The sequence below is a fragment of the Netta rufina genome (genome assembly GCF_964035555.1).
Source record: "Netta rufina genome assembly, chromosome: 6".
Lineage (NCBI taxonomy): Eukaryota > Metazoa > Chordata > Aves > Anseriformes > Anatidae > Netta > Netta rufina.
The window spans coordinates 19,554,632-19,571,959 of NC_140129.1; the positions used below are offsets into that span (position 1 = coordinate 19,554,632).

The window sequence follows — 17,328 nt, forward strand, 5'->3', positions numbered from 1 at the left end:
AATCAAATCAGCAAAGCTCATCTGTTTCTTGGCAGAAAACATCTCTCACTTCAAGCTCCTTTCTTATCTGATATCACTACCAGTCTACTCTGGTTTCTAACCAACTAATTTCTAGTCTACTGCCATAAATCAATAGGAACTGTACAATCAAATCAAGATAGTAAAATGCTGCCTTCTGGGATAGAAAGAAGATTTGGTTAAGCGATACATATTTTTCTAAGTATGTATCTATAGCTTTCCAAGACAAATTCTTGGATGCATTGCAGTTTCCTAAGATTTCAGTAAAGTATATGTTATCTCTATAAAATATATATATTTGGTCGAAATTCAACAGATACATTCTGATTACAAACAAACAAACAACAAAAAATTCCATGAAGTTTTAAAAAGCCACATTTCACTATGATAACAGGCAAATTGTTCTATTTCTTTGTCTGAATTCAAAATTTTAGACTAAAAACTTTTACAGTGCAACTCTGCAAAGTGCTGAGTGACCTCAAAGCCTATAGGTCTTAGTTGTTTGTGAGGGGTTTAGTCAACTTGAGAAATCAAGTCCTTAAAAAAATAAACATTAGCATGGGCTTACAGCTAAATTCTCCTCTCTGGTACACGTCACAGCTTTCATTCATACCTGTAAAATCTCTCAGAACAGAATTTAATCTCCATAACTTTTCATGACTGTAAGAGATAAAAACATTAATTTAAAAAGTGACGTGGAAAACGTGTTCCCATTATGTGATGCCATTCATTTTTCTTTAAATGAGGACTGAGCATGAACCAATATGACGTGTTTGGGACTCACTGGAATTTAAATTCATATGCAGAAAGCTTGAATGTCTTTGAGCAAGCCATACCGTAAATAAAATTGCAACCTATATATATATATCTCCATATAACTGAGTTGGAAGGAACAGGCTTTTGGGCAGTATACTAGTACTGTTTTTCTATATATTTTCTTTACATAGTTGACCGTTGGCCTGCTTCATCAAGTTTGAAGTTTCGTTTTCTGGCCGCATCACTGTTGAACCCCGCGTCAGATCTGTCTGCATTACTGCAATCTGTCATGGTAGATTCTGCCTCCACACCTTCCGGAGCCCCGCCGTTGGGCCGCTGAACTTTAGCACTTTCTTCTGGCGGGCGCTTCCAGTGAGGCCTGCTTGCCATCCACAAAATAAGCGCACCAAATGTGACAATCAAGAGACCAAGACAGTTGACAAAAATTGCCTCTGGTGGGGATTCACTATATGCAGAACTTTTCATTTGCAAAGAGAAAAAAAAATAAAAAAAAATTGTTTTAAAGACAATCCTGGTCTAAACCAGCAGTCCTCTGATAGATAAGAGGTCTTTTTAAAAAACAAAATCAAAGAATGTCCCAATACTAGATAATTACTGTTCTATACAAACAGAATTACAGTATGCAATGAATAAATTTAATAAAAAGGTGGGAAAAAAAAAATACTTACAGAGAAAATAGAAGCTTTTCTGTGATTCCCATGAGAGCTGATGCAATCACTGCTACAAAGATGAGGAGACCCGAATAAACATGGATTGGCATGAGAGCCGCTCGGAGAGGAACTGGAGCAAATGGGAGCAGAAAGACAGCAAAGCCCAAGAAAAGCTAAACACAAAACAGATTCATGGTTAAAGCTTTAGGGAAAACAAGCTGCATGTCTCAGTCACAATCAAAACCATTATAAAAATTGAAATTTGAGATGTTTTCAGGTACAAATTTGACAAGAATTGGCATTTTTATTTTTGAATGGGTTTCCTTGCAAAACCAAAGCAATCATTCCGGATTAGTGCCTGGGAAGCAGACGTTAGATATTTGATAAATAATCCCACCTCATATCAGTGTCCAAATTTACGCTAATGCTAAAACTGCTACCAATCTGAGTATAGGAAATGCAAGTTTTCACTGTCAATAACTCAATCAGATATTAAAGGAATGACTAGCTACATGTTTACAGTCCCTTCAATTTCAAGTCCTGTTCTCCCCTTCTGTTAGGGATTTACACATAAATGAAGATCAGAAGGCAGTTTAACCTTTTGTCTTGAGTGGTCTAAAGAATTTCACCCAGTTAGAGCTTTCTCTAAATTAAAGGACACGCCTCTAGAAGGGCAGTGGTCTACTGGCATTACAGAGTGAAGATGTGGGTAGCGTGAAGCTGTTCAGGGCCACGAGTCCTCCCATTAGTGCTACGTCTGTGACAGAGGAGAGCACATCATGTCACATGGTGTTTTCAGTCACAGGCTTGCACTGGCACCTTAAGGCTGCATCCTTTCTTTAGTTTGTTCTTGTTTTCATTTCCAGCCTTCATTCTTGTTTTGTCTTTCCATGCTGGATTAAAGAGCTGGTTATTTTCTCCCAGGGAAGCTTTTTAATACACCTTAATCAAGTCATGTCTTAATCTCCTTCTATATCTGCTAAACAATTGGAGCTTTTTAAGTCTTTCACTAGAAGACAGTTTTTCTAGCTCTCAAATTACTTTTCCAGATTTTCTTTGCATTTTTTTTTTGAAATTAAAAGTTAAAAAGTGTATTCCATAGTATTGCATACTGATTTCTTCAGGCACTTCTTTCCAGAGTCACTGCTTTCCAAGAAATGGTGTCCATTTGACATTTCTGTCCTATTGGTGTCCTTGTGCTGTACTATATTAATATACATTGGCTTAAATATAACATATGTACACTACTATTCCTGCAGGTCTAGTATTATGTGAGCATCCCCCCTCAATAATTTATTAATTTTGAGAGTTTAATTAAATTAATTTAAATTAAGTTAAAAATAATTAAGTTTAATTAATTTCTTTAATTTTGAGGAAATGAAGACATTTCCAGTGTCTTCTCTACTAACGGAAATACTGTTTTATGACTCTTTCCTAATAATATTTCTCAATTGCTTCAAAAATATCAGTCTGACTGGAGACTTACTTCCCTGTTTGGAAGAAGTCACATCACTATTCTATTGATCAGACAGACAAGGCATTTAGTTAAGTGCCATTGATCATATTTAGAGTAGCAAAATGAAAAGCAGAATTAAGATGTTATTCACAGTTCTTCATCTTAACCATTAGAAAAAAATACTGATAGTAGCAGCAGAGATTTCCCTGAAATAACTGCTATTAAGACGAGGAAAATCTTAACATTATTCTCTTATTCATTAGCTGTAGTTGTTCAACTATAAAGTATATAGTTAACAATGCGGCAATATGCCTTCTTTCTTTTCTGAGTGTTAAAAACACTGTTCCAATACTAGTCCTAGCCTGAGCAGTGAAGGACAAAAGCATTAATGTCCCACACAAAAGATTTCTTCTTCCTAGCTAACTATTTTGTATTTCTACAAAATAGAAGGACTTCAGAATTTTAGGCACAGAAACATTACAGCTGTATGTGTACACTACATGTCATGGCATGCCTGCTCTTCTTCTAAGCCAAATGCAAAACATATCAAGTTAGTTCCTTTTAAATTATGGTAACTCCAACTCTCTGGCAATAGGAGCAGTTAAAAGCAAGCACATGAACATTTATCAAAGATTTGCTGATTCAGAAAAACTGTTTTCTCTATAGTAACTAATTTAATGTCAAAGCCTTTAGGTCTGCACTGCCCCCTGCTGTGCTTGTTGTGGTGATAGAGAAGCCCTGAGACCAAGAAAAAATTTTAAATTTATAAACTTATGCTAACTGCGAAAGAAACGTCAACAACAAAAAATGGAAAAGCAATTACTTCATTTGAAAATTCCTCAATAAAAGCTCTGTTTAAATATGTTACCAACAAACCAAATCACTTGCTTTAACTTCAACAGTTTATAGAACTTAGAAAAACACTACTGTATAATTGAACAGTAAATAAACCCAGCAAGTAAACAAAACATGCTTTAAAATACTTTTTTCCTTGAGGTCAAGGATCCAGTACTTGCTCATTTACATGCTAATTTGCCAAATCACAGAATTTAAGATGGGTATCCTAATAGTTAAGAGCATATTGTAGAATTGTAGGATATGATATATTATTATTTAGTGCCTATAGTACCTGAATTACTCAACACGTTCTTTAGCTTTACAATTGGTTTAAAGATACAGTTAGATTCTGACCTGGAGAGAATAAAATATAACAGCAGTCAGCCCAATCCAGCTGTGCAGACTGTACATGTTGGGAATATTCCTGGCATTGTGATATTCAAACACGGCTACCATAGAAACAATGGCAAGAATCATAGCTATGGTATTTAATCCAGCATGTATGAACTTCATTAGGAGTTTGCTGCACTTCCAGGTCCAAGGTAACCTGTACACAATAATGGCTGAAGAAAGAAGAGAAACAAGATGTTATGCCTTACAGTATAGCTTCTCTAAGATTTCGATAATCATGCATCATTCACATATTTCTATTGTAAATTAGGGAAAATCTGACCTTTAATCCTTAAAAAAAATAATAATAAAAAAAATCTATTAAAAAGCTTTTTCTTCTACATAGCCTAACACATAGCATATTCCAAATATACAACTGAGGCGTAAATATAGCTTTTAGGGAAATTTATTCCTAACTTTTTGAAAAATTCAAGTGTGTTTCAAAAAAGTACCAGTAAAAAACTTGTCATCTTTTCCTTGTTACTTAAGTTGATCTAACAGGAAGTCTGCATAGGATTTTGATTTTTTGCTACTAGCCAGATTGGAGGAATAAGGCCTAATTCTTATATCCAGAAGTTCACACACTGAGAAAGTGTGCAAGATTTTTTTTTTTTTTAACGTTTATTCTCTTTGCAACTTTTCATGATGCTATTTACTAATTACATAGATATTTATATAGCTGTATCTATTACCTTGATATTAGTAGGACTGTTTTAGACAGGAAAGGGCTACCCAGCATAAGGGAATCATAATCCTACTTTAAGTAATAATAGGATCTGGCAGCTACAACTCTTGAAACACTTAAATGCAAGTAAGATCTTTCGCCTATAGCTGCACGTATAACACTAGCATACTGTGTTTTGTCCAGTGTGAAGAAAACAACAATTTCTAGTACTCTGATTCCAGATGGTCCATAAGAATAACAGCCTGGAGCGCTCCTCTTTCCTCGAGGTCCTCACTGCTCCTTCGCTGCCATGACTGACCCCTGTCTGTTGCACACAGACCAGACCAGATCACTGAAGCCCCAGGTACTTCTGAATAAAAACTTGTAGTATTTCTGGATGTGTGCTAACACACAAGTACATTCAGATAACAGGGGACAAATATTTATGAGCAGGCCCATTCCTTTGACCAATACATGCTAATACCTTGCCTGGGCAAAAAGGCTGTGCTCCATTCATCTGATTCATCAAATCTTGATTTAAGGTTTCTGCTTATAAAATGATATTCAAATCCTTATATATAATTAGCTGTATCAAAACCAAAGAATATATCCAGGTTTGAAAAGAAGTTTCCATTCCAAACACTCATGAGAAAATAAATGCACTAGAAAATAAAATATCTATTACCTGATAAATATCTATTACCTGATACTACCTCCAAACATTAAGTACTTAAGTAATTCTCACGTGCTTTCCTCATTACTTCTTTATAACCCTATATTTTTATGCAAAAACAAACAAACAAAAAACACTCAATGTCGCAATGAATAAATGGCAAATTAATTTTAAAGTTCTGTTTACACATATGTATATTGACTTGGATACATGCCAGGAAATACAGCACTCCACTACATAATTCACAAAGAAAACACTGTTCACAAGTGGAATTTCCAGTCTACAAGCAGATTTTAAATCAATACATGCTTTTACATACTGTGTAAATATATAATACTGGAATGAAAGTGTCCCTTAAAATATTTAAATATATACAGCATTTAGATAGTTCTCAACTTTCTACTTTTTAAAAGAGGCAAGAGCAAATCAGAAAAAAATCAGGAAGATAGAAGCCTTGCTTTAAAGACAGCTTGACAGTACTCAGTCTATATGACATAATTTGATATGTGATTCAGCACAATAAGCTTATGATCACTTAAAACAGTTCCCCAAAATTTATACAGTAATCTTATAGCTTGTTAATATTGAAATAATTGCCTGCATTAGGCAGAATTTAGCATCAAGGATTTCTAACGTAGTACAGCTGGTAAGCCAAAAGGTCACAACCAAACCTCAGTATCCTATCAGGATATTCCCAGTAAATCTTCCATGCTTTGTCTATTATCAACAGTTTGTTCCAAGTGGAACAGAATACTGGACTCTAAATATCTTGAAGTCAATTTAAGCTGAGTAGATCCTGGTCTCAGATTTCAGCCTTGGTTCTCAAAGGGTAATGTCCAGGCTAAAATTTTTGTCTAACACTTTTCTTTGGTGCATAAGACACTGTCATCTATTTAACTTTCAAAATCACTATCAAGCTCCGTATCCATTTAGTCTCAGATCTCTGTATGGGCCATGAAACTTTTTGTCTGTCCAGCTTTTGGAAACATTGTAAGAGAAAAGCAGATAAATGGCTTGGACACTTACTAGCAATGCCATGCATTAGCATGTTATGTGCTGTAACCCAGAACAAATCCATGATAGCACGTTTTGGTTTAATCCCCTTTCAGTAAGGACCGTGTGAAGTTAAACATTGCAAGTTGAGTAGACCTGCCAGTTTAGCACTGACAAAAGGCACAGTCCCCTTTCCTCATCACCACTTTCACTTCCTTTCTGCTTCCCCCACCCTGCTTTGTCACAACTGGTGCTTCTCCAACCAGCAGGAGGGAACAAGACACTCCAGAGAACAATGCAGAGAGGAGGAAGGACCTTAGGCTTTCAGTGGCGCTCCTAAAAGAGTGACTCAGCTGTAATCTGTAATTTCATCTCAAATTTAAATTAGCCTGTGATCAAAGCACTTACACAGTTATAGCACTTTTAGTAGCATCGTGTTAAAGCAGTCCTGTAAAGAACTTCCTTTATGTACAACATCTCGCTTAGTAAGAGGATTGACATTATTCAAGTCTAGGCATCCTTAGACACAGCTGCTTCACTCTGATCTCACTCTTGCTTTGAACTCTGATTTTAAAGCACATCACATAGGGTGGAGTGATCTTGAAATATTTATGTCACATAGGACACCTTGTTCATCGCCAAATACACAAAGCAAAATTCTAGTGAGCTCTCTAGTACTTCTGACTGGTGCGTGCTGCAGTGCAGTATAATGGATTGCTAATGGGACACCTCCTACCCCAGAGGGCGCGTGGCATGGTTCTGGGGATGCACTGGGCTTGCACTACACAACACATCCCAGCTGCCAGAAGGGAACAATTCGCTTCATTCCTCTTGTGCTTCTTGGATGATCCTACTGCTTGCCTTTGGCAAGTTCTGTATGGCCACTAGATTCTTTGGGAAACACATTAGCACTAGAATGAATGAAGTAAACCCAATAAATTAAGTCCCTATTTATAATTTCAAAGAACTCTAAAGTCATCAAGAAAAGTACCTCTTCACAGCCTGCCTCTGATGAGACCCTTGCAGCTCAGAAGTCACTTGCCCTTCAAATTCCTCAGAATTCTAAAGCTCAGTGAACGTTAGAAACTCCAGGAATTAACCACTTTTCCTTTTATCAGATGTTTTGTTATATTCAAAGCAGAGGTAATTGTGTTTGTCAGATAATTTGGAGCAAGCATTATCTTTAGATATGGTTTAAAGATGAAAGAATATGATTACTTCAAAACAGATTTGCACCTGCTCTCCTGGCTGTTGCACCTTGTCTGCTATCTCCCTTCTCCTGTCTGTGGCACTTGTGAGAACCTTTGTGAAGACAATTCAACTTGCTATTCCAGAAAAAAAAAATACTGGAGGAGTAGGGTGGCAGGGAAAGGGTTGTTTATGGATCTGACAACAGCCGGAGATGGCAGAAATGAGGCAGGAGGAAGATGAAGCCAGAGTCAAGGAGAAAGCTGAAAGGGCAAGGTGGAGCAAAAATGTAGAATATTTCAGCCAGAGTGAGCTGTTACATTGTCTCATCCATTAACCCAATTTCATCCATACAGATGAAATTTCAGAGTTGTAGAATAGCTTGGGTTGGAAGGGTCTTTAAAGGTCATCTAGTACAACCCCCCATGGCACAGAAAGGGACACCTTTCACTAGATGAGGTTGCTCAAAGCCCCATCCAACCTGACATTTAATTGATTCTTGAACACCACACAGTAATGTGGTAGACCAGGATTTTTCCTTCTTTTTTTCTCTGCAAGATCTCTTACATAACATTCATGTTATACTCTTTTATCGATGTATTGCTGTCTTTTGGCCATGTCCTCATTTTAAGCCTATTTAAAATACAAGTTACATTATATTTATAAATCATATCTGATGAGGAATATTAGTTGTGCCAGTATCTTCCAAGACATAGCATCAACCTCTCTGAAAACTTTATTGTGCAGAGGTTAAATGTAACTAATAAATACCATAAAAGACTGACCCAAGGATGAGAGACAGAGTAGAATGGGATGAGAGACTACCCCATCCTCCTTGTTCTGATTGTCTTTATTCAATTTTCCACAACCCCAAAACACGCTCTGCTGTTTCTCAGTATCCAACATAAACTGTCACACCTCTGTAGATAAAAAAATATCCTTTTATGAGGTAATGAGTTGAGAAACCCTCAAAAATATTTTATTCTGCATTAGATCATAATGGAGATCTCATAATTAGTCCTTTGGAAGGAACCAAGCATTATCATTTACAGACCAAACACAAAACAGCAAGTAAATACTGCTTTGGAGCGTGCCCTGGTGTCTACAGTCATCGTGCAACAATTACGATGTAAAATAATTTTTCCTCATGTGTTTTCCCTATCTTATTCTTTTAAACAAATGTTGCTGTGCTAATATGCACATGAACTTTCATTGCCTGTATTTTTTCCCCACTTTAAAGTCTAGAAATATCATCTGGACAGTTACTGTGCACTGCCAGTGTTTTGTCAGGTATCATTTACGTACAGGTACTGATCCACAAATAGTCAGTATTAATACTACCATGCCTACAGCTTTTTCATTTGTGTGACAAGTTATATACAGCAATGTACTTCCCCACATCCACATTATTATGGTCATCCCTTCTGCCTCCCACAGACCAACAATACAGTTCTATCCTTTGTACAGACTTCAGTGAACTCAAGAAACAGGTGATTTCATTACTATTTCAAATCCTGCACACAAATTTATCCAAGGTTATTTAGCTATTCCTTTCCACGTTTAACAACTTTTTCTTTTTTTTTTCTTTTTTAACTACTTATTTTTCTTGTATGTACCCAAAGAAATAAGCTATTCCCCAGACTCATCCAAATTACTTTGAAATGTAGTTGACAGAAGTCTGCCATTGAATTCAATCAGATCCAGAGTAGTGTCTGATCTGCTGCTGTTTCACCTACTTTTATAATAATACTACATCAGTCTGCAACTTTGCTTCTTTATTATGTAACAGAATTTCCAACTCCAAATAATGCTCTATTATTAATGAATTTCTTGTGTATGTTCTTTTTTTTTTTTTCAAGCCACAGTAAACTTCCATTTACTTTACAAATACTCTTACCCTACACAAGGGTTGAGGAAACATCCTTACTCTGAAACAGGGGCAAACCGAGTTTCAGAGGAAATAGAAGCAAGTGAGTAGGAAGAAGTTCTGCAGAAAACCTCCCCCTATTTTCTGCAACAATTCTAGGTCTTTAAAAAGAAAAAGCACAGTAGTTTGATCACAATAAGTACTATTTATCTTAGTGAAGTCACAGGTGTTCTTCATTACTTATTTGTAGCCTGAAATTACACTTCACATGACCTATTGAGCAACATTATATAAAACAGCTTCAAAGAATTTTTATTGCTCAAAACTTATTTGTAACTTAAAGCAACGAAGCACAGAACACACCCCACTGCCACTGAGAAAATTGAATTTGCAGCGTCTGTTCAAATCACCAAATTCCCTACGTAACCAGAAGTAAGCAGCCACCCACTCCTCCTTCATCTTCCAGCCTCCGACTGGCTGGGCTCCTGCGGCAGAGCGAGCACACATGCGATCCAAACACCACGTTCCACGGGAATGAATGTCCAGATGTGCTGGACATGTTTCCTGGCAGGGTGAGTGCAATCTATCATTCAGCAACGAAGCAAATGTAAATAAGGTTACTAGCAATGAAATTCTAAGTTAATTCCCCCTATTACAAAGAAAAAATACTTCTGTTTACATTTATGCTTTAAACCTCTAGAGGCTCTTTGTTACTTAAGAACAGTAAAGTCTTCCCCTCACCTCCCCCCAAGAAGTCAGTGGTAAAACTGGAAGAATTTCCACTGTTGCCTGCAACATTCATTTGCCCTTCTTTGAGAAATTACTGACATTTCTTAGTGTATTCTCTGAACATTGAAACTAGCAAGAATTTGGTCACTGGCTTTATCAGAACATACCATTGGGAGCTGTTACGTCTGTCAAATTTTTCATGAGAGTATTGCATTTATCTCTCCTAAATTCTTACAATTTATCAACTGTATCATCTCTAATTTAGCCATTTTCTTGGAATTAGCTCATTACACTAGCAGCAAAACCACATAGTTCAAACTCCACATTCCTGTTGGCATCAAAGAGCAGCGCTTGCCCTCATGGCCTACCACAGGAGTGGTGCACGATGGAAGAAAAGGCACTGCTCACGTTGCGAGTAACGGGACGCTTTTAAGTTAGTCTGAGGCTGAACCATATGCGATCAAATGTTCAAGCACTATTGAAAAGTGATCCTACCCCGTCATAATAAAGTTTTATATTACTCAGGCAACAGAATTAAAAGTTAATTTAAAAGATGTATTTCTCAAAAGGATTTGCACAACATTGCACTGATGAACTGCACCGTGGTGATGCCTTTGGTGCTACGACTTCCCTGGCACCAACCCCGCTCCCGGGTCTGGCTTCAGTGGTGCTGAACTTTCCTTTCTCCTCGGGAGACTCAGGAGAGCGAGCCAGCAGGGACGCAGCCAAAAGAGAGAAACTTTCCTTGGGCAGCAGTTCTGGCATTTTGGTTCCCAGCTCCCCCGAAGCGAGGCTGGCTAGGAAAACACACCTCGAGCACTGCGCAAAGCGCTGCCAAACCCAGGCCAGGGTAAACAAGTGCTCGAAGGGAAAGAAAGAAAAAAAAAAGAAACGAAGAAAAAGAAAACAACAAAAACACACATCGCAGCTTCGCCTTACTACAAAGGACCATTTGTCCCGTCTCGGTGCGAGCGCTGCCTCGCCTCGCCTTGCCTTCCTTTCCTTTCGTTCCCCTGCCTTCCCTCCCCGGGGCCCCACGCACCGATGCCCTGGATGAAGACGAAGCCCGTGACGACGAGCACGGGGTGCCAGTTGAACTCCGCCGCGCCGCCGTCCCAGCCGAGCCCCTCTCGGTAACGGAAGACCCAGACGAGCGAGCAGACGACCGCCACGAAGCCGAGCAGCAGCGCCGACACCAGCAGCGCCAGGAACCGCCGGTAGCCCTCCATCTTCCGCGGCGCAGGGGAGGGACGGGATGGGACGGGACGGGACGGAGGGAGGGGAGGGGAAGGGAAGGGGCAGGGGCAGGGGCAGGGCGGGGTCGGGGTCGGCCCGGGGCCGGGGAGCTGCCCCGCTGCCGCTGCCGCTGCCGGCCGGGAGCCGGGGACGCGCCGCGCGCTCCCCCCCGGGCTGACCCCGCAGGGGCCGGCCCCGCTTGCGCCCTCCTTCGCCGGGGAGCCGGGGGGGCGAGGCAGCGGTTCGCCGGCACCGGGGGGCAAACCGGGACCGACCGGGGCAAATCGGGAGCACGGCGCGGTGCTGAGGCCAGGCATGCACAGGAGATGCGCGCTGAGAGGCTTCGGTGCGGCGTGCTCCGAACACACTTGGAGGCACGACCATCCGCTCTGCTTCCCAGCGGGTTCCCGAGTGTTGAAATGTAAAACAAATACTTGCCATTCTCATACGTGGATGCTGGCCTGCATCCGGAGGAGTGCTTGGGCATTGTGCTGTTGGGACCTGCCGGGATAGGCGGTTTAGTTACATAGAGACATTAGTTTGTTCGTTTTTTTTTTTTTCCATGTTTTAAGTCCACCATTGGTTACGATACTTAGCTAAGATCTTAGGATTAACGTCTCCTCTGGGTGGCCTGCCAATGTCCTTCCAATGGGCCAAGATACAACCCAGAGGGGTCATTTTATTAATAGTACTCAAAGTTGCTCCTGTTATGGTGTCTTTTCTCAATCTCTTACGCTTCGTCCATCTCTGTCTGTATTCCTCATGGGATAGTGGAACCTCAGACATGTAGTAACATTGAGCTGTGATAACGCAATTGTACGTTAACCACAACGACAGGACAACCTTAAAGATAAGGGAGTAAAAGACTGTATGCACAGAGATAATAGAACCAGCAAGAACTGGCTTGGACTGCTGAAGTCTGTCAAAGAAAGGAAGGATCAGAAGTTTAGCAGAGAGGAAGACTTCTGGCCTTCATCAAAAGACCACCAGAGTATGCTGGACAACCACCCAAGGACTCTAGCATGCATGCAAATAGGGGCAGGAACCTATGTTAATGATCCTTTGGAGACCTGATGAATATGCAAGAGACTCACAGGAAATGACATGAATATGTATATATGCCATTAACATAAGCACACTGCCAGTAACCCTTGGTCCCTTGGTGTGTGTGTTACAGCGATCTCCCCCACACCTGGTGTTGTAATATGGAATACCTGCTTAATAACTTCTGTTATTGAGTTTTCAATATGTCTACTGCATCAATGAGACCAGAAGCAGACCAGAAGCTGGAAGATGGCTGCTGGAGTGGAAAAAAAAGACCGTGGAAAATGCTGTGTACAAAAAAAAAAAAAAAAAAAAAAAGAAAAAAAAAAAAAAAAAAAGAGTGCTTAGCAATGGAAACAGTCAAGAAAATGTATGTAGCTGGTTTTGTTTTGCCTGGCTCCCCTGTAGCAGCAAGACACAAAGATAGACTGGGTTATGGGGAGTTCTGTCACCACCTGAGAGCTTATGTGGCTCATTTCATATTATATTTCCATCAGTGCCCAGCTGTCCTTGGACTTAAATCTGCATGATGCCAGCTCCAAAATTAATAGATAAGTAATCGGCAGCACCACCTTTTGCAGTGTAGTACAGATAGCCCAGTTTAGGATGTCCCAGGTATAGGTGTCCCACTTTGCCTCCATTTCTGCTTCTCATCTGTTTCTGCTCCCTTCCAGCCTGAGGCTGCTGGCTTCTGTTCTGCCAGCAGGAAAACAAAGTGACAGGACACAGAAGAGCATCAATCCTTTCCCCAGCAGCCTAGTGAAGCTGCCATGTTGCAAGGTCATGGTGCGCAGAAGGATGAGTGAAGAAAGCGTTGTTCTGGGCTGGATGTTTTGCACCATTACCATTAGTGGAGAGGAGAGGTGCCAGCACTCCTGATGCTGCTTTGCACTGAAGTCTCTATCATGGGGTGTTTCTCCCCAAACATTTCTTCACAAACATACCTCTCTGTCCAGCCTGAGGGGCAGAGCAGGCAGTGGTGAGAGAAACACTCATTTCTGGCTGAGGTATTTTGTACACACTGATAAGATCCCCCTGAGATATCTTCTCCAGGCTGAAGAGTCCCAGCTCTCTCAGTCTCTCCTCATCTGATGGGTGCTCCAGTCCTTTAATCATCTACATGGCCCTATTTCAGAAATTCCATGGTCCATTAACAGTTTAAGGGCATTGACAGACTGACAAATTTTGTGAATCCAAGGTCCTAATTCAAGCTCACTGTCTCTGCTTATTGTTGGTAAGATACTGACTTTTGCGTTGGAGTAATTGGGTCCTGGCCCTTGTTTCCTCCTGCCAATTTTGCAGTAGGAGTATAACTTCTGTTAAAGCACTGGGACATTAATTTAACAACTGCTGCAAAAGCCATGAGAATTTGCCAAAGCTGTAAGCACCCGCATTATTTTCCTTAAAGCAGCTGAAGCACAAGCACATTTCCATTCAGCTGCCTGTCATAGGGAGATGCTAGCCTGTGACAGGGTCTGGGTGAATAATGACAACTGAAGCCACCTTAAAAAGTTACAGCATGATATACTGGGGCTCATCTGCTGATATCCCCAGTTTAAGATATTTTGAAGTCAGCTTTAGCTGTAATGATAAAATCAAGGTTACAAACAACTAAACTGGTATATCTTTCTGGTACATCAGGCTCCAGTATTTGCTTACAACATTTTGTTAGAGTTGCAAAAAATTCTTTAAAATAAATATAAACTGGTATATCATACTATTGAGTCTATAGAAAATCTGAAATAATAGTTTCAAAAAGTGTAAAGTGCTTTGATTACATCCAGTCGCCCTAACAGTCCCATTTAGGAACCTTCTACCCAAGTGGATTTTACTTAAGCGTAAGTCCATATATCCCATACGCCTTTAATGACTTCGTATAGCTCAAACCCTGTTAAAGCAGCCAGTAACAAGAGCAAACACAGAATTTTATTGAACTGAAATCTGAGGCCCAGTTTTGCCAGCTAAATATGAACAAATTGCTTTTAAAATAGAAACTTGAAAGCTTAGACAGTGTCGAACACACCAAACCAGAATCAAGAGCAAAATAATTGTTGGGTCAATTAAAGTGGGCTTTAGGGAAAGTCTAATGTAGAAGATGTTTCTGGCAACACAGTTAGGAACTCCTGCCGGTATTTCTCTGTTTCCCATTCTTCCAACTCTTTTTGCCCACTTGATCCCTGTGTTGGATTGGTATGGGATCTGAAGCAATCTTTAGCACTGCTGCAACATCAGAGGGGATTGCACAGTTACATGCAGGAGGGAACTGTATCGTACAGTTGGCTGTTGAGGGCTCAGCTGCACACAGGATTCAAACATGAGTTCAGAACATAAACCCCTACTGGCATAGCCTGAATAGGGCTGTCAGATCTTATGGATCAGTGAACACCTGCTTTTGTTTACCATTGCTGTGGATAGGTGCCACAGTAGTTCAAGATCTCTGTTCTTTCCAAAGGCCTCTGTCTCCTAGAGCGTGTTGATGTTTTTTCAGAACAGTGCCTGTTCTCTGTTTGCTGCTTCTCTTAGCAGTTGTCAGGACATCAGCTAATACAAACTTTCTTTGTGCTGCTGCATTGCCAGGTGTAGAAGCAGGATGACCGTGACTTCAGGTTTGTAAGAACCTACAAAGTAGAAAACTGGACTACTTGCACGTTACTTTGGAGAAGCGGAAATGGCCTCCTGCCTGTATGGTGCCTGTGGTGCATGGCTACTCAGCAACCTCTGCCATAGCTGCTGTATCATTCATACACTTTGAGAGCAGCACTCTAGATGTAAACCTACGTAGATGTTTACCTAAGCAGCACACCATATCATCATAGATCATTACCTTGTGTTTTTTTTTTTTTTTTTTTTTTTTTGATGTAACTTTTTAAATACAAGTAGTGAAATTAGAATTCCCAGTGACCAGTAACTGAGTTGTGAGAGCTATAGTTAGGAAGACATTGGATTGTCTTTCAGCAGCAACAACTTTATCTGTTTTTCCAGGCTGGACAAATCACTGAAGATCCAGCCCTTAGAACAGGACATTCCAAAGTGGTTACAGTGTCCCTCAAAGCACTTGGATGAGCTTTTCAGAAGGCTGGTGGCTGTTCATCTTATAAACAAACAAAACTGCTGAGATAGTGCTAACTGAGCTGGCTGTTATGAAAGCTTTAGAAGTATTCCCTCAGGAGTTACCTTACCAGGAGTAATACTGACAAGTGAGTTTAAGTAATTAGTGCTTGAGTGGTGCTGACAGCTCAGAATGATCCTTCTGCTCTTTTTGGCAGCCAGATCCATGTCTATGAAGCAGAGCCATTTGACCTTTGCTGTTGAAGACATTACCAATTTTTGCAAAAATTGGGAATATTGAACGGGACCTTTCCTTGAAGTAATTTTTACTTACTCTCCACCCTTTAGAGAGCTTTCACTGAGATAAAGTAGATGATAGTGCAGCTTTTGACCAAATTTCTATATGAGTTATTACCTATGCAGTGAAACTCTTTATTATTTTAATCCATAAACATTTTGGTTCTGTGAGTTGTAAAATATTTTTCTAATAATTTAAAGCCTTCTGTAACAATTTTTGAAAATCGTGAGACTGCGGAGCAGGAGCTGGAACTCCCAAAGCAAGATTGTAAAATGTTACTGCTTATGCTTCTTGTTTAGCTTGTGCTATTTCATTTTCTTCACCACTGCTCAGCAGCCTTGTCAGTGAATACTTAGCAGAAAAACAGGGTGTGCACTCTTGAAATGCTTCTTACTCTAAATTGCAGCAAATCTTATCAAGCCACTCCCCTATCTTTTCAGTCCCTAGGCACTCACTGGGAAGTTCTTCGTACATTATTAAAAATACAAACAAAAATGGGAGTAGCACTTCTGGGATGCTGTTTTTGCTTCTCTGTCCAGATATCAGATCATTGAGAAGCCAGAGTGAAGTGGATAAGTGGGAATAAAAAACAATTTTGTTGAAGTAGAAATGCTGGAAATATGCTGCTTTGATCCACAATCCAAATATTTATGTGTTATACAATCAAGCCAGCTTTCAAGCAGTAGAAATAAGGGGCACTGGCATTATAAAGGACCATAATTGAAATGTGGTGTCAACAGTTGGGAGTGCCAACTCCCAACTGTTGACACTGTGCAAAGTAATTCTAGTGAATCTTAGCTTCTCCTTCCATGCTTTCTTTATCTGTTCTTAAGAATCTGCACTTACATTTCCCTTAAAATATAATATTCCTAGAAGTGTAATATTCCTTCCACACCCATGCAAGAATAAGGAATTGTACTCCCATTTTATGAAATGAGCTGTTAAGCTATACCAACCAAAGCAGTTCTTATAATTTTATCATTTTAACTATTCACTCTGCAAGAAGGGGACCTAGTTGCTTTCATTGTTAGAAAAAAAAATGCAGCTCATTTGTAATCACTTATCCAAAGCGAGCAGTATGACTCCTTTGAATTTATTTAATCTAAAAACATGAGAATGAGTTGGCAGAAAAAAGTCTTTTGGTGCTTCTGGAGGTTATTTAGGTCATCATTTTGTAACTTCAGTAAAGTAAAAATAAACGCTGAAGTTATGGTTGCGCAAATGCCAAGTCTAGCAACCAGAGAGCTTCAAGTGGTCTTCACTGAAAATCTAAGATTGTGAAATAGCTGGAAAAAAAAAGAAAAAAAGAAAAAAGAAAAAAAGATGCTCCCTTAAAAATCTCTAAAATTGATTTTAAATGCTGGAATATGTGTTTAATTGCTTTAGTACTCATGGCCTGTTCAGTCTGTGTATCAAGAGAGACATGTGGAATTTATGTTGATACATAGAAACTTTCTTGT

The 17,328-nt window shown here is 39.7% G+C and overlaps 2 protein-coding genes across 2 annotated transcripts in view; one reads left to right on the top strand and one right to left on the bottom strand.

Annotated features, from left to right (window-relative positions):
• Window positions 1–721: 721 nt before the first annotated feature.
• On the bottom strand, window positions 722–11,471 carry CYBRD1 (cytochrome b reductase 1; the record flags this gene model as incomplete). The annotated part of the gene is made up of 4 exons (XM_084289657.1): window positions 722–1,252; window positions 1,464–1,618; window positions 4,093–4,301; window positions 11,285–11,471. 4 exons carry the CDS (start codon window positions 11,469–11,471, stop codon window positions 958–960), a joined length of 846 nt encoding a protein of 281 aa, XP_084145783.1. The 3' UTR covers window positions 722–957.
• Window positions 11,330–17,328, top strand: part of METTL8 (methyltransferase 8, tRNA N3-cytidine) — a 55,127-nt gene continuing 49,128 nt past the window's right edge. The window contains exon 1 of the mRNA XM_084289654.1: window positions 11,330–11,459. The gene's annotated coding sequence lies outside the window, so the exon portion shown is untranslated. The remainder of the gene's footprint in view (window positions 11,460–17,328) is intronic.